This window comes from Pithys albifrons, chromosome 28 (genome assembly GCF_047495875.1).
Source record: "Pithys albifrons albifrons isolate INPA30051 chromosome 28, PitAlb_v1, whole genome shotgun sequence".
Classification (NCBI taxonomy): Eukaryota; Metazoa; Chordata; class Aves; order Passeriformes; family Thamnophilidae; genus Pithys; species Pithys albifrons.
In genome coordinates, this window is record NC_092485.1 from 1314636 (window position 1) to 1329086 (window position 14451).

At 58.2% G+C, this 14451-nt stretch overlaps 1 protein-coding gene across 2 annotated transcripts in view; it reads right to left on the reverse strand.

The window, feature by feature from the left end:
* NAV1 (neuron navigator 1) overlaps positions 1-14451 on the reverse strand; it is a 77101-nt gene that overhangs the window by 25036 nt on the left and 37614 nt on the right. For both annotated transcript variants that reach the window (XM_071578769.1, XM_071578768.1), the window contains exons 5-6: positions 6142-6244; positions 1985-2350 (exon numbers count right to left, since the gene is read on the reverse strand). In XM_071578769.1, the coding sequence (XP_071434870.1) occupies positions 1985-2350; positions 6142-6244 (469 nt within the window). The remainder of the gene's footprint in view (positions 1-1984; positions 2351-6141; positions 6245-14451) is intronic.

The following is a 14451-nucleotide window of genomic DNA, read 5'->3' on the forward strand; positions in this document are numbered from 1 at the left end:
GGGTGAGTGCTCCTGGCCAGCAAGGCAGCTCCTTGTCACCTCTGGCTTTTGGTAGGAGTGGATGCCCCTGCTCTCCTGCCCTGGCTCTGCACCCACTCCCCAGACTGCTGGACAAGGCATTTTGGTGTCCCCCAGCACCCAGTCAGGAGCATGCCCTGGGACAGAGGCCCTGCCATGCTGCCCACTCTGGGGACCCCGCAGTCCTGCTGTGGGTCATAGGGGATGGAGGTGTGACTGGGTCACCATACAGCCCTGTGTGTCCACAACATCCCAGTGAAATGGTCAATCCCCAGGGCATGTCCCTGTGCATAGTGGGGTCCTGTACTGCCACCTTGAGGAGGGGTACCCAGCACAGAGCACCCAGTCTGTCTCTGGCACTGCAGGGAATTTGGAGCATATCCAGGGCATCATGCTGGGGACCCTGCACAGTACCAAGGACTGTGACACCCAGCAGCACCAACAGCCTCACCCACACCAGGGGACTGTGGTGCTGCAGGGCCTCACAGAGGCTCAGCCATGCAGGGCTCCATCCCCAGAGCTTGTTCTTTCTGGGAGAAGTAAATCTTGCTCAGAGCAGTGCAGGGCTGAGCCACCTCTGCCCACATTCCACATGCTCAGGAGCTGAAGGAGACAAAATGATGCTCTGGTCACCCCTCCCGGCAGTGCCTCTGAAGCCAAGGGCACCCCAAGGTCATGCACCTGTATGAGCAGCACCAAGATGAGACAAGCAGTGGAGCCCTTCATTCCCACAGCCAGCCCTGTTGAAATCCCAGCCATCCAGGGCAGCCCAGATCCACCCCACTGCCCATCGCACCCAGTGACCAAAAAGCTGTGACGTGTGCCACCTCTGGCTGCCAACCAATGGGTTACAATCTCCAGGAGGTCCATGTTGAATCAGAAAAGGCTTCACAAGCCCAGGGCAGCCCCCAAGGTAACCCCACATCCCTGTGGGGAGGATGGGTCTGACACTCACAGTGCCACAGGCACTCTCACCCCAGAACTGGAGCATGGCAGGGGCAGAGGGCAACAGAAACCTGCCAGTGTGTCCCCTCCAACTTCAACATGTGCCTCTGGTCCATATGTGGGGAGTGGTGGCCCCACGATGGGTGTGAAGCCACAGCTTGTGATCTGTACTGCACCAAGCTGACGTGACTACAGGCACCCCAGGAGGGCTAGAGCAGCACTGTCAGGAGGCCAAATACCTCCTCCTGCTCTGGGACAGCTCAAACGCCCGAGTTATTTATTTTCTCCTCTGCTGAAACAGGAAACCTCCACCATGCTCAAATCCTGGACCCTTGCCAGAGTCAGGGGCACCTCAGCAGCGCAGCAGGAGTTGGACACATCTGGAAAGAAAATGTGAGCCCTGGGCGTGCTGGGCTCTGCCCATCTGGCAGGAGATCCTGCTGGCCCCGTGGGTGGAGGGAGGGAGGTTGATGAGGGTCCCAGAAGGAGGGGACCCTGCCCAAGCAGCCCATCCTGCTCCACACAGTGCTACCCATCAGCAGTGACACCTCGGGGCCCACTTCCCCCTGGGGTGCTGAGAACTGATTCCAGCTTCTCCCACCACGGGCCACCAGCACTCCCAGCCAGACACAGGCTGTCCCCACAGTGCCAGGGTCACAGGAAGCAGCTCAGACCCACTGCTGAGAGCATTTCTGAAAGCAGTAAGACTCACACCAGCAGAGCTTTGGCTCAGGGGTCCTGCAGCCACAGACTATGTGCTTATCTCAGCTCCCTGCTCTGGAAACACCTAAATCAGGCCAGACACTTCCCACACGTTGAGAGAGCAGCTCATCCCAGTTCAGGGGGCCATCAGCCCCAAGAAGTCCCAGTTGCCCCAGCAACAGCAGCACTGCTGGTAGAAAGCCAGACTGGCTGTGATCTACGTGCTCCTCCACCCACCCTGGCTGTGCCAGGTGTTCCCCACTGCCTGGTAAACTTCCCGGACAGCCCCATTCCAAGGGGCGGGCACTTTCCCACTTACCCCGTGGTGATGTCGTCATCCTCCGTCAGCGTCTTCCCCATCAGATCGCTGTCGCTCATGTAGCCCGACTTCAGCTCCACGTCGTCGGTGTCCAGCGCCTCGACCAGCTCCAGGCGGGAGATGTGGCTCAGCTTGCTGGGGCTGCGCATGGGCATGGTGTGTGAGTAGTGTGCCCGCTCCCCGTGCATGTACCAGCCGGGGGTGCCCTCGGAGCGGCAGGTGCCCCCCACTGATGGCGCATCCCCCGCCTGCAGGCGTGGGCTCGACTGCCCATAGCGCCAGGACAGCGGGGAGGAGCGGTTGGACAGGCTGGACACGCTCCGGGCATTGGCTTCGTCGCTGTCGTAGCAGGTCATTTCCAGGGAGCTGCGAGGATGAAGGGCAGGGGGGTTAGGGCAGGGCATGGGGGGCAGTGGGGTCTGTGCCCTGCCTCACCCTCACAGAGCTGGAGCTGTCAGTGCTCAGAAACCAAAATCAGCCATTGGAATGGCCTGCCCAGGGAGGAGGTGGATTCACCATCCCTGGAGGTTTTTAAACTGAGATTGGACGTGGCACTGAGTGCCATGATCTGGTAAAGGGACTGGAGTTGGACCAAGGGTTGGACTTGATGATCTTGGAGGTCTTTTCCAGCCCAATCGATTCTATGAAAGCTGCCCATTTGCAGGCAGCCAGGCAAGGCAGGAGTGTGGGTGCAGGGCCACTGTCCTGGATCCCTCCATCTCAGCTGGTGGGGACAGTCCCCTCCTAACCTGCCTGATGCCAGCCCAGTGTCTCAGAGTTCAGAAGCTACTGGGACACCAACAGCACCAGTGTCTGGTGGTGCCCTTGTCTCCCCAGGGATGGTGGAGGAGGACATGAGGTGTGATGGGGGCTCTGTGCCTCCCTACAGCCCCAATCACCCTACAAAGGCAATGCTCCACCATGGACCTGTTCACCCACCTCAGATCAGGGCCCGGTGTGCCACCAGGGCTGGCAGCAAACAGGCCTGGGAGGGGATCAGCATCGCCCTGCACACCAGCCTTGGCTCCAAACCCCAGCTGTGCCGAACTCCTCTAATAGAACACCTTCAGCTGAAAGCCCAGACATGCTCTCCTATGTCTGCACTGCTCCTCCTCGGCCACTTCCCTCCCAGCACTTCAACATCTGCACCCAAATATCACCCCAGACCCAGGACAGGACAAGCTGGAGTGGTGGCAGTGATCCCAGGGGATGTGGCAGTGGGCCATGCCAGGGAGCAGAGGTTATGAGTGGGAGAATGCTGAGGGACAAACCAGCGTCCAGGGCCCTGCAGCAGTGCCCCACATTGAACCTCCATGGAAAGAGAACCTCCATGTCTGGGCAGGAGGGGACACCCCAAGACAGCCCCAGGGACTGCCCACAAGTGCAGTGCTCTTCAGACAGCCCAGAGCCTGTGAGAACTTCAGGAACAGGGAGTTCCAAAACTCCCCACACCCCTCAGGGTGTATTTTGGGCACACAGAGATGCTGAGACTAAATTTAGGCACCAAAACCGGTTGCTTGTTGGAGCAGCTTCTTGGGAACCCACAGCCCTGGAATTGGCTCCAAACACTGCTATCAGCAAATTATTCCCTAGCTTGGATTAAACGTTCCTGCAGGAGCACCCAAAGCCAAACCCTGGCTGCAGCACTGAATCTAAAACAGGGAACTACATACAAAAAACTAGGAAGTTTGTTACAGCGGAACTAAAAGGGGCAGCTAAAAGGGTTTTGTTTTTGTCAGGAGCACAAAGGCTGTTTGAGGATGTGCTGCCGGCGGCTCGGAGCAGATGCCAACCACATCTCTGAGCAGGAGGAACAGAAGCCTCACCTCGAATCCTGGGTTCAGTTCTGGGCCCCTCGTGACTAGAAAAACCTTGAACTGCTGGAGCAGGTCCAGTGATTGGCAACAGAGCTGGGGAAGGGGCTGGAGCAGCAGGAGCGGCTGAGGGAGCTGGGGGGGCTCAGCCTGGAGAAAAGGAGGCTCAGGGGGGACTGTCTTGATCTCTGCAACTCCCTGACAGGAGGGTGAAGAGAGGTGGGGGTTGGGCTTTGCTCCCAGGGGACAAGGGACAAGATGAGAGGAAACAACCTCAAGTTATGCCAAGGGAGGTTCAGGCTGGATATTGGGAAAATTTCTTCACAGAAGGAGTGGTCAGGCATTGGCACAGCTGCCCAGGGCAGTGATGGAGTCACCATTCCTGAAGTGTTCTAAAAACATGTGGATGTTGCACTTGGGGACACGGTTTAGTGGTGAACATGGCCTTGCTGGGGGAGCAGTTGGACTCAATGATCTTAGAGGCCTTTTCCAACCTAAATGATTCCATGATTCCATGATTTTCTAAACCCACAGGGAAGTCATGCAGCCCTGCAGGCAGGTGTGAAGACTGCCAGGAGTATGGTGACATCCTTCAGGAATAAACTTGCATCCTAGAGAGGGAACAGCAAAGGCTGAGCCCTCAGCCACTGGATGGAAGAACACAGTGAGGAGAACAAGAGAAATCTGAGGAACAGTTTGTGGAAGGAATAAAAAGAAAACCCAGGTGGCTGCAGGACACTGGTGATGCAGGCACATTCAGAGGATGGTGGATGACATCTGGATTGGACAGATTTGTAGGAAGTGTTCCCAAGAGCAGAATGAGTGGGTATGTGTGTAATTATAATGTACCAGGGAAGAGCTGACACAGCTTAGGGAAAGGAAAATCTTGCTCACAGCCGTGGAGGAGCTCCTGGAGGGATGCAGGGAGCTGCTGAGGCTGCTACAGGCTATGAGAATAAAACAAAGCTTCCAAATAAATTCAGCTGCCATGGGATAAGAGGGAAGATCCTCTCGTATTTAAGTCCTTCTGAAAGGGACAGAGTACAGGGGTAGGGATCCCTGGGCTATTCATACCCATTTTTCTCTGTGGCAGCGATGCAGCTGAGCACTCCACCACGTGATGTACTCGGAGCTCATCAAGGAAAGGAAGTGATAGTGAAGAGTCAAATCCCACCAGCGATGCTAATTTAATCACCCTTAATATCCTTGCCCTATTTCCCTAAGACCCGAGCTGAGGGAGGATTTCCAAAGGAGCTGAGCACTGGGGCGAGGAGGGGGGTGGAGTTTGACACTGATGAAGGCAAAGTGAACACGACACAGTCCTGACTCGGTGTGAGCAGTGCCAGGATCTGCCCCAGCTCCTGCACTGAGCAAAGGGATGGCAGGACTGTAATGGATAATTCCAGGAAATGGCCAGCTCAGGGAGTATCACTGTGGCCCCGTGCTAATCCCACCACCCCAGCCCTCTGCTGCTCCTGGCTCAGAAAATATCTGGGAACCACAGCAAGGATGAGCAAGGTCTACAGAGTCTGGGTGATGAAGAGGGAGGTGAAGGGGCTACTTCATCCTGAGCCAAGCTGATTGAGGGATGACACAGGAAGGGTCTGTAATGTTGAATGGTGACTGAAGGCTGAGTGGAAGCTGCAGCTTTTTGTCCCTTCCAAGACAAAAATCAGGATCGAGGGAGACCACGAGGTGGCAACACACTCTAGGAGAAGGATGTTCCCGCATCCTCACTCTCCCAATCGTCTGACACCCACACAGCCTCTGCAAATCCAGTGAGGAGCAGAAACCCCACTGGGGGCTCAAGTGAGAAACCCGGGGGACACAGGCAGTCCTAGGTCAGAGCCCCCTGAGCACACATCCCTTGCTCTGGTTCCCCATCCAGTGCCCACCTTGTCTCCAGCCCCGCTGAACCCTGGCCCCTGTCTGGGCAGGGCACCCCAGGGTACCCCACCTCTGCTCGAGGGCTCTGACTGAGGGTTCCTCCATCATCACCCTACACAGTGCAGAGAAACTGAGACAAGGAAGGAGATGGAGCCTCTGGTCCAAACCTGGGTGGGCACAGGGGATACCTTCGCCTCTGGTGGACCATTTAGGGTCACCAACCCACTGGGAACACACCTCATGCCCTCTCTGCTCTGTCAGCTCCCCTCATGACCATGGATTTGGGGGCTTCTCTCCAAGCCTCCATGCACAGGGTCCCCAGGACACAGGGCACAGCTGATTCCCTCCCATCCACAACAGCCCTCACCAGGAGCAGAGTCACTTCCCAGCTGCCCCAGGAAGGACACTGACTGTGTGGGGAAGGGGTGGTGTAGGGGTCTGGTGTTGGGGCTTCACCTGTGAGACACTTGAGAGCCCCTCAGGCTGGACATGGTCTCCTCCAGGTTCTGCCGAAGGTCCAGCACATTCTGCACTGTCCTCTTCCTCTGGGACTCAGGGTCTGTGGACAGAAAAAGTGATGGCTTTAAAGGGATGGATGCATAGATGGATGGCTTCTGTGCTTCCCTGCCCATGGCCATGCCCACTTGCCCTGGCTCTGCCCACCAGGAGGGTACAGGACAAGGCTAGCACTGGCCTGGAACTCCACCACCCCAAAATGCCACTCCCAGGCGTGCAGCTGGGATGGGGATCTCTGGTCCAGAAAGGATGAGACCAACTGGGGCCCATGCACATGACAAGAGGCCAACTACAGCCAGGTGACCCTGAGGCACTGTGACCCTGCTCCACAGGGCCACACAGGAGCAACAGTCCTGAAAGAATGTCCCCAAACCTGCCCCTGCATCGCCCAGGCTCGGTGGGTGCTCTGGTCTGGGAATATGGGCACAGCAGGACCAAGGGGATGTTGGGGAGTGGAGGACACTGAGTCTCACAGAGGGGCAGCTACCTCTGCAGGGGCTGGGGTGGCTGGTGGGCACATTCCAGGGCTGGGAACATCCTAGGTCTGGCTGCCCTGGGGTTTCTCCAGGTGTGCATGGCACACACACAGAGCCATGCACTCTCCAAAACACGTGTGCACATGCATGTATCTGCTCCACAACCACTTGTGCACACATGTGCAGATACACACAGGCACACCCACACACGTGTGCACACACACCTGCACACACACTCCACAAAGACACCTGCACAGGTGTGTGTGAACAGACACCCACACAGAGCAGGGAGGTCACTCCTGGCACAGCCCTGGCAGCGCTGTGGGCTCGGGGCCACAGCTCCAGCCCCATGTGCCCATCTCACTCCCATGCAACCCAGGCACTAACAGCCGTGCCACTGCTGCTTTGATCCCCAATTTCAGGCCTTTCAGCTGCAGCCTGCCACGGATCCGCAGTGACAGCGGGCGCCGGGGACACGGCGTGTGGCTCCTCCTAATGTAACGTGGCAACCAGTGCTTCGAGATTTGCTACGGCACCGTATGAGCTGCAGCGACATGAGGGCTGGGGACACGGCAGGCACACCCCCCTGGTGGCACACACCCTGGCTGCAGGGACACAGGGACAAGGGACAGCAATGGCACACACCCTGGCTGCAGGGACACAGGGATAGGGGACATGGCAGGTACACACCCCGGCTGCAGGGACACAGGGACAGGGGACACTGATGGCACACACCCTGGCTGCAGGGACACAAGGACAGGGGACATTGATGGCACACACCCCGGCTGCAGGGACACAGGGACAGGGGACACTGATGGCACATATCCCTGATGGCACACACTCCAGCCATAGGGACACAGGGACAGGGGATACCAAAGGCATACACTCCTGCTGCAGGGACACAGGGACAGGGGACACCCCACCTGCAGGGACGCAAGGACAGGGGACATTGATGGCACACACCCTGGCTGCAGGGACACAGGGAGAAGGGACACCGATGGCACACACCCCGGCTGCGGGGACACAGGGACAGGAAAGACTGATGGCACACATCCCTGATGGCACACACTCCAGCCATAGGGACACAGGGACAGGGGATACCAATGGCACACACCCCTGCTGAAGGGACACAGGGACAGGGGACACCCCACCTGCAGGGACACACAGACAGGGGACACTGATGGCACACAACCCTGCTGTAGTGACATGGGGATGGGGGACACCAATGGCACACATCTCTGGCTGCAGGGACACAAGGAGAGGTGAAACTGATGGCACACACCCTGGCAGCAGGGACATGGGGATGGGGGACACCGATGGCACACATTCCAGCAGCATCCTTGCAACAGCACAGCCACACACTAGTGCTCAAGCAGGGCTCGTGTCCCTTGTCCCCATCACACACCAGCCACGCCACAGGCAGTGCCCGTGGGTGATGCTGCCCCCCCCCTGGGCTCCACTTGCCCACTGACCTGGGCAGGAGCACCTCAGACCAGTGAAGCAGCTTCAATTTGTGCATGAGCCTGGAAGGGCGTGACAAGCAGGAACAGCCCCGATGAGACGGGTTCAACCAAGCAGGTTAAAGCCAGTTGTGGATGAGGTAAAAGGGCTGGTGAACCCACAGGGCACTCAGCATTTCTGGCACACGCCATCACTTAAGGACACCCGGCCCTGCATGTGTCTGATCACTCCAGTTCAGCTCCCAGAACCAGGCTCAGCAGGACACAAGTCATTATTAACTCATTATTAAATCTCCATTGCAGCCTGTGCACATTGGAGGAGTTAATCAAAGGCATGGAGGCTCCAACTGGTCCCCAGAGCCACAGGATGGGGATGCACAGGCAGTGTGGGCAGAAGGATGGAGCTGAGGTGGCTGCACACACGGAGCCAGGGCACAGGGGAGGCTCGAGCAGCCCTCAGTGCTGGAGGCAGAACCCACCCCACTCTGCAGCCAGGGACAAAGGGACACTGTGCCCCTCTGGTGGGGCAGGCAGAAAAGGTCATGCAGATACCTCAAAGCTGTCAGACCCTCCCCTTGGGTTCCCTGGAAAGATGGATTATCAGGCTTGAAATGGCAGGGCAGGAACCTGCGTTCAAGTCCACGGCTGTCACACTGCAGTCTGTCGTGGGAGATTTGGGAGGGGACATACATGTGAACCTCAGGGAAGAGCAATAAAAGAACCACCAGTGCCCTCAGGGAAGGACTCAGCACCATAGCTCTTTCACTCCAGCCCCATTCAGTGAGTGCTGTCACCCAGAGCCCACTCCCACAGCAGGAGAGGGTGACACACACACCGTGGCAGTGCCGTGTCCCTGCACACCAAGGCCAGTGCCATGTCCCTGCACATCCAGGCAGGACAGAGCAGGCTGGGATGAAGAGCCACTGTTGTCCCCTGGCGCCAGCAGCAGCTCTCACCCCGTGCCAGCTCAGCAGTGTGTTCATCTCGGGCATGGCTCCCACCCAAAATCCCGGCTGCCTCCCCCACGGCCACCCGCAGCCATTCCCTGGGCACGGGGCCAGCACTGGGCCCTGGCGCTGCCTCCCCCTGGGCACTGCTGCCAGCGGGGCTGCTGCAGCCATCCCCATCCCGGAGCAGCAGGGCGAGCCTGTGCCGTGTCCCCAGCTGCCCTGGCTGAGGGGCCAGCACAGGGGTGCCACCTTCTCTGCACCACTCTGCAGCTGGGGCGCTCATGGTGAGAAACAGCATCCCAGGGCTCAGGGGCAGGTCTTTCAGGGCAATGGGACTGATCTGCACCCCCAGCTTCACCCCATGGCACCTCTGGCCATCCGTGCCTGGGTGACACGGCCCCAGTTTTCAGGTGACAGTCCAGGTCACTCTGGACTCCAGGCAAAGCAGCAGCTCTCACCCAGGAAAGGGGCACACTGGGACTGGAGGAGCTGCTTGCCCGCCTCTGGCACACATCCTGCTGCCAGCACTGAAGTGACACCGTCTGTCCCCCCAGGGCTGGCCAGGCAGTGACTCCAGGCCCCCACAGCCTGTTCCCCAGGGGCAGCAGAGGGCTGGGGGCTGGCTTGGGGTTGGCCGAGTCACCACATGCTGGAGCTGAGTCGAAACCGAAGCCGCTGGGAGAGGCTGGAGTGTGGGAACAGCAGGAGCACGCTGGATTCCTCCCTGCATCAATTTAGCAAGCTTGCACAGCCAGATGTTTCCAGCTGCTGGAGCACAGAGCAGCAGAGAAGGCTCAGCCAGTGCCGTGGCGGGGTCAGTTGGACACCCCTGGCCTCGGCCAGGCTCATTTTCCCGGCAGCTATGGCTGGGACGTGTCCCACAACATTCCCTGCTCCATCGGGGCTGCAGACTCAGGGACTGGCAACCCCTCCACCCCAGCTCCAGGCTGGCCTGCAGCTCCTCAGCAGCTCCCACTGCTCTCACAGGCTCTGTCTACCCTGCTGTTACAGAGGGAAGGAGGTGCTGGGTCTGTCCCTGTGTCTCCCATTCTGACCACACAGAGGGCAACGCTGAGATGCAGCCACTGTCCCCAAGCCCTGCACCGGGAGGCCACCAGGCCACACTGCCCAAGTCACTTGCTCCCATGCCAGGCTGCGTCTCACTTGTCCATGTCCTCTGCTTTGCTTGGGCAGCATTCTCAGCCCACCAAACTCCCCAGCTGCTCCTTTCTCAACAGAGCTCTCTCAGCACTCTTCAATATCAGCAAACATGATACAGCTCCACTTGGTACACAGGGAAACCAAGGCAGGAAGTCCCAGCCCACCCTCGTCCACACCATCACCTGCAGCACTCCCCAGCACAGCCTCCAGCAAGGACCACCACATTACACAAACTCAGTGTGACACTGGGTGCCCCAAACCACACACTGCCCATCACCCCCACCTCCTGCCCAGCACAGGCAGTATGGGCAGAAGGATGGAGCTGAGGAGCTGAGCCGAGCTGTACTAGCCTTTGGCACAGCTGGGGCAGCAGCAGGTACCATCACCAGGAGAAGGAGCAAGTTCGGATGCAAGGCTGGCGCAGCCAAGGAGGGAGAAGAAGAGGAGGAGGGTAAGGAGAGAGCTGTAAAGGGCTGGCTCATGGCATGGTGCTGTGTGCTGCAGGTCTGACTGTGACAGGCAGTGCAGAACCATGGCTGGATGAGGCTGGGGAGTTCCAGATTGTGTTCATGTCCAGCCCTTCCCACCACCTCCCCGAGGGAGTGGCAGCAGCTCCTCTCCCCACATGTTGGGGCACAGTCATGGCCCTGCAGTCGGGCTCTGTCGACGTGGCCAAGTACGTCAAGGAATGAGGAAATCATCAACTCCAAACAGCTCTGACAGCCCATTTCAAAGGAGCATGTGGTCACCAGCTCCCGCTGGGGCCAGGCAGGGCTGTGTCCGTGGGACACGTGTGGCCCATGTGCCTTGGCACAGGAACCTGGCTGTGTGTGTGTTTGCATCATGCACATGTTCATGTGTGGGCCACATGGCAGTAAAAGCCCACAGAAAGGTGTGTGTGTGTGTGTCTGTGTGTGTGTGTGTGCACGTGTGTCACCTATGCCTGTGCCCCTGTGTACATACACAGGCAGAGGGACAAGCAGGATGTGACACCAACACTGGCACGAGGGTGCCAGGTTTGCACAGACTTGCACACTTTGTCTGCTCCTGCATCCACACACTCAGTGTGAGCGTGGCACTCACACGTGTGTTTTCTTGCCCCCCACAGCCCACCTGGGTCTCGTTTCAGAAGATCCAACCAGGAAAGGCCTCCTGTTGACCCAGCAAAGATTTCAACAGCAAGCAGGAATTCACTGGGAAAGGCCCCATGGTGTTCCTGAGTCATTCCATTGGGCCCCTATTCCACAGTAGCTGCAACGAATTTCCCGAGGCCCGGAAACATTTTTAACTGGTTGCTCAATTCCTTCCAGCGCATTGAAAAATCCACTACTAAACTCTGCAATAAAAGCCATGCTCGTGGGGCCATGAGCCCTCCCCAGCCCAGCCACGCTCCCCAGACCCTTGTGCAGACACACACTGCTCCCTCCATCTGCCCCAGCCCAGGCTCCCAGCCCTGTGTATGAATGAATCAGCCCAGGCAGCATTTTGCTGGTATTTTCCTTGAAAACCCTCTGCTCTGGCACTCAGAGCCCACCCAAGGGGAGACCTGACACCCTGAGCCCGGTGTGAACCTCACTGAGCCCCGTGGGTTCCCTGCAGCTTGTGATTCCGTCACCGGTGTCTTGGCACGCCGACAGCAGAGTCTTTCCATATGGAGTAAATGGCTTTATCTTACATTATTACATCCAGCTCTGATTCCTGCTCCCCAGGGCTGGGTAGGGGGATGGTCACAACCTGCAATCCTTCTCCTTGGGGCTTAACTGTCTTTCTCAGCCCAACAGTTTCCAAAGAGAAAAAATGAGCATTGGAGATTGCTCACGGGGCTGTGTGAGGTGACTGCCATGTCTGCAGTGTTCACTTCCATGACTGACCTCGTTTTCCAGCCCAGCCCCATCCCTGCAATCCCTGCATGCTCCCCACAGGGAGGCACCAGCACCCCCAACCACTCAACTCTGTCAGAAGATGCTCCGGGGCACTCAGCCTGGCAGAGCACGTCTTCCACCCTCTCTCAGTGCCCTGGGCAAGCATCTCCCCCTTTCCTGCAAACCTGTTGTCCCACCCAGAAGGCAGAAGGTTCATTAGCACTCCTGGTTTAATTGCTTTCATTGGTGTGAGCTGAGGGCTGGCTGCCAGACCCATGTCCCCCCCAGCAGTGCCAGGAGAGGGTCCTGCTCGCCAAGGGACAGGGACAGGGCTGTGCCATCCAGCACTCTGGTAACAGAGTACTGGGGCACCCAAATGGCTGAACCACCCTGGGCAACCAACAGGGAAAAGCATGGCCACCATTCCCTGGATTAAGGCAGCAGCCCCCAGGCTGGAAGAGCCAGAGATGGTGTTACCTGGGGACGTAGAGGAACAGCCCTGTGCCACTGGGGACAGGGACATACAGGGGAAGCTGCAGGTGCCCGAGGTCCCCACCTGTGACTCCACCACAGCAGGCTGGGCTCTGCACATGGTGCCTCCACACAGGCAGCCCTGCAAGGCTGCAGGAACAGATTTTACACAGCCCAGCACATCCTGTACTAACCTTTGGCCAAGGGAGGAGAGCCCAAGAAGCATCAGTTGGGGGAGGCAATGGGAGTACAGTTGGGCAATGCTGTGGGGACAGTGTGTGCCCCACAGGACTTGAGCCCCCCAAGGAGCACCAGCCCCTGTAGGGACACACCCAGAGGAGGAGCAATGACAGGACTCCATCACTGCCACCATTCCCACCACCAACACCATCCCCATCCCCATCCCCACACCATCCCCATCACCATCACACCATCCCCATCCCTATCCCCACACCATTCCCATCTCCATCCCCATCCCTACACCATTCCCATCACCATCCCCATTCCCACCACCACCCCGCCCCCATCACCACCATCCCCACCACGGCCACCAGCACAGGCTGGGGCAGCCCCACACTGTGGGAGAGAGCCACCATCTCTCCCTGGCAGGGGAGAGCAGGCAAAGGGCAGGGGGATGCAGCAGTGACAGGCTGGGACTTGGGCCGAATCAGCACTTTGGGGGCAATCATGGCTGCTAAGCCTTGTGAATTGCTGCTCATAACAAGGGCAGGGCTGAGAGACCTGGAGCCTGGACCCCGTCTGGCTCCAGCGAGCCAAGCTTTTAAAAGGGATTCAGACTTTCTCAGGCTAGAGCAGCCATAAATCTACTTAATTGGGTCTCTCCCATACACAAGTTTCCAAGTGAGCCTGCTGGAGAGATCCAGGCCAGGCCTACAGCCCATTTGTGGGTTATTCTTTCAATGGATGCTGCACTTGGCCCCAAACCACCCCACCTGCATGTCCAAACCACAGTTCCCTTTCCAGCTCCAAAGCCTCAAGCTGCTCTGTGTCCCTGCATCCCATTTCTGTGCCGCCCTCCACTCCCCTGCACTGATGAGCCAGAGGAGTCCAAAATCCCTTGTGTTGGGACAGACCCTGTCCCTGCACACAGCATTTCACATCCCAGTGCCACAGCTGCCTCCAAAGCTGCTCCTGAAAGCATTGGAGGAGCTGGGAGCATCCCAACACTCCCATACCCAGCACTGTGGGTCTTCAAAATAACCCATGGAAGTGCCTGTGCAGCTTGGGAAGGAGTGGGATGGCAGGTAGACAGGCTGGATTCATGCTCTGAGAGTGCCCCAAGCCTCTGGACACCAGCACACACAGCAGCAGACACAGAGGTGACATTAACTCCCTGATGACTGCCCTGTGGTCTCAGGCAGGTGGAGACAGTGTCAGCAGTGGCCACGGCACTGGGGCCTGTGCTAAGCTGACACTGCAGGGTCAGGCTGGTCATGCAGCACTCTGTGCCTCAGTTTCCCCCAGGAGCCTGCTGTCCTCCTCAGGGTTCACAGAATTACAGAATCATAGAATGGATTGGGTTGGAAAGACCTCCGAGATCATCAAGTCCAACCCTTGGTCCAACTCCAGTCCCTTTACCAGATCATGGCACTCAGTGCCACGGCCAAGCTCAGTTTCAAAACCTCCAGGGATTGGGAATCCACCCCCTCTCTGGGCAGCCCATTCCAATGCCTGAGCACTCTCTCTGCAAAGAAGTTTTTTCTGCTCTCCAATTTCCCCTGGCAGAGCTTGAGCCCATCGTGCCCCCTTGTCCTATTGCTGAGTGCCTGGGAGAAGAGACCAACCCCCACCTGGCCAGAACTTCCCTTCAGGGAGTTCCAGACAGTGCTGAGGTCACCTCTGAGCCTCC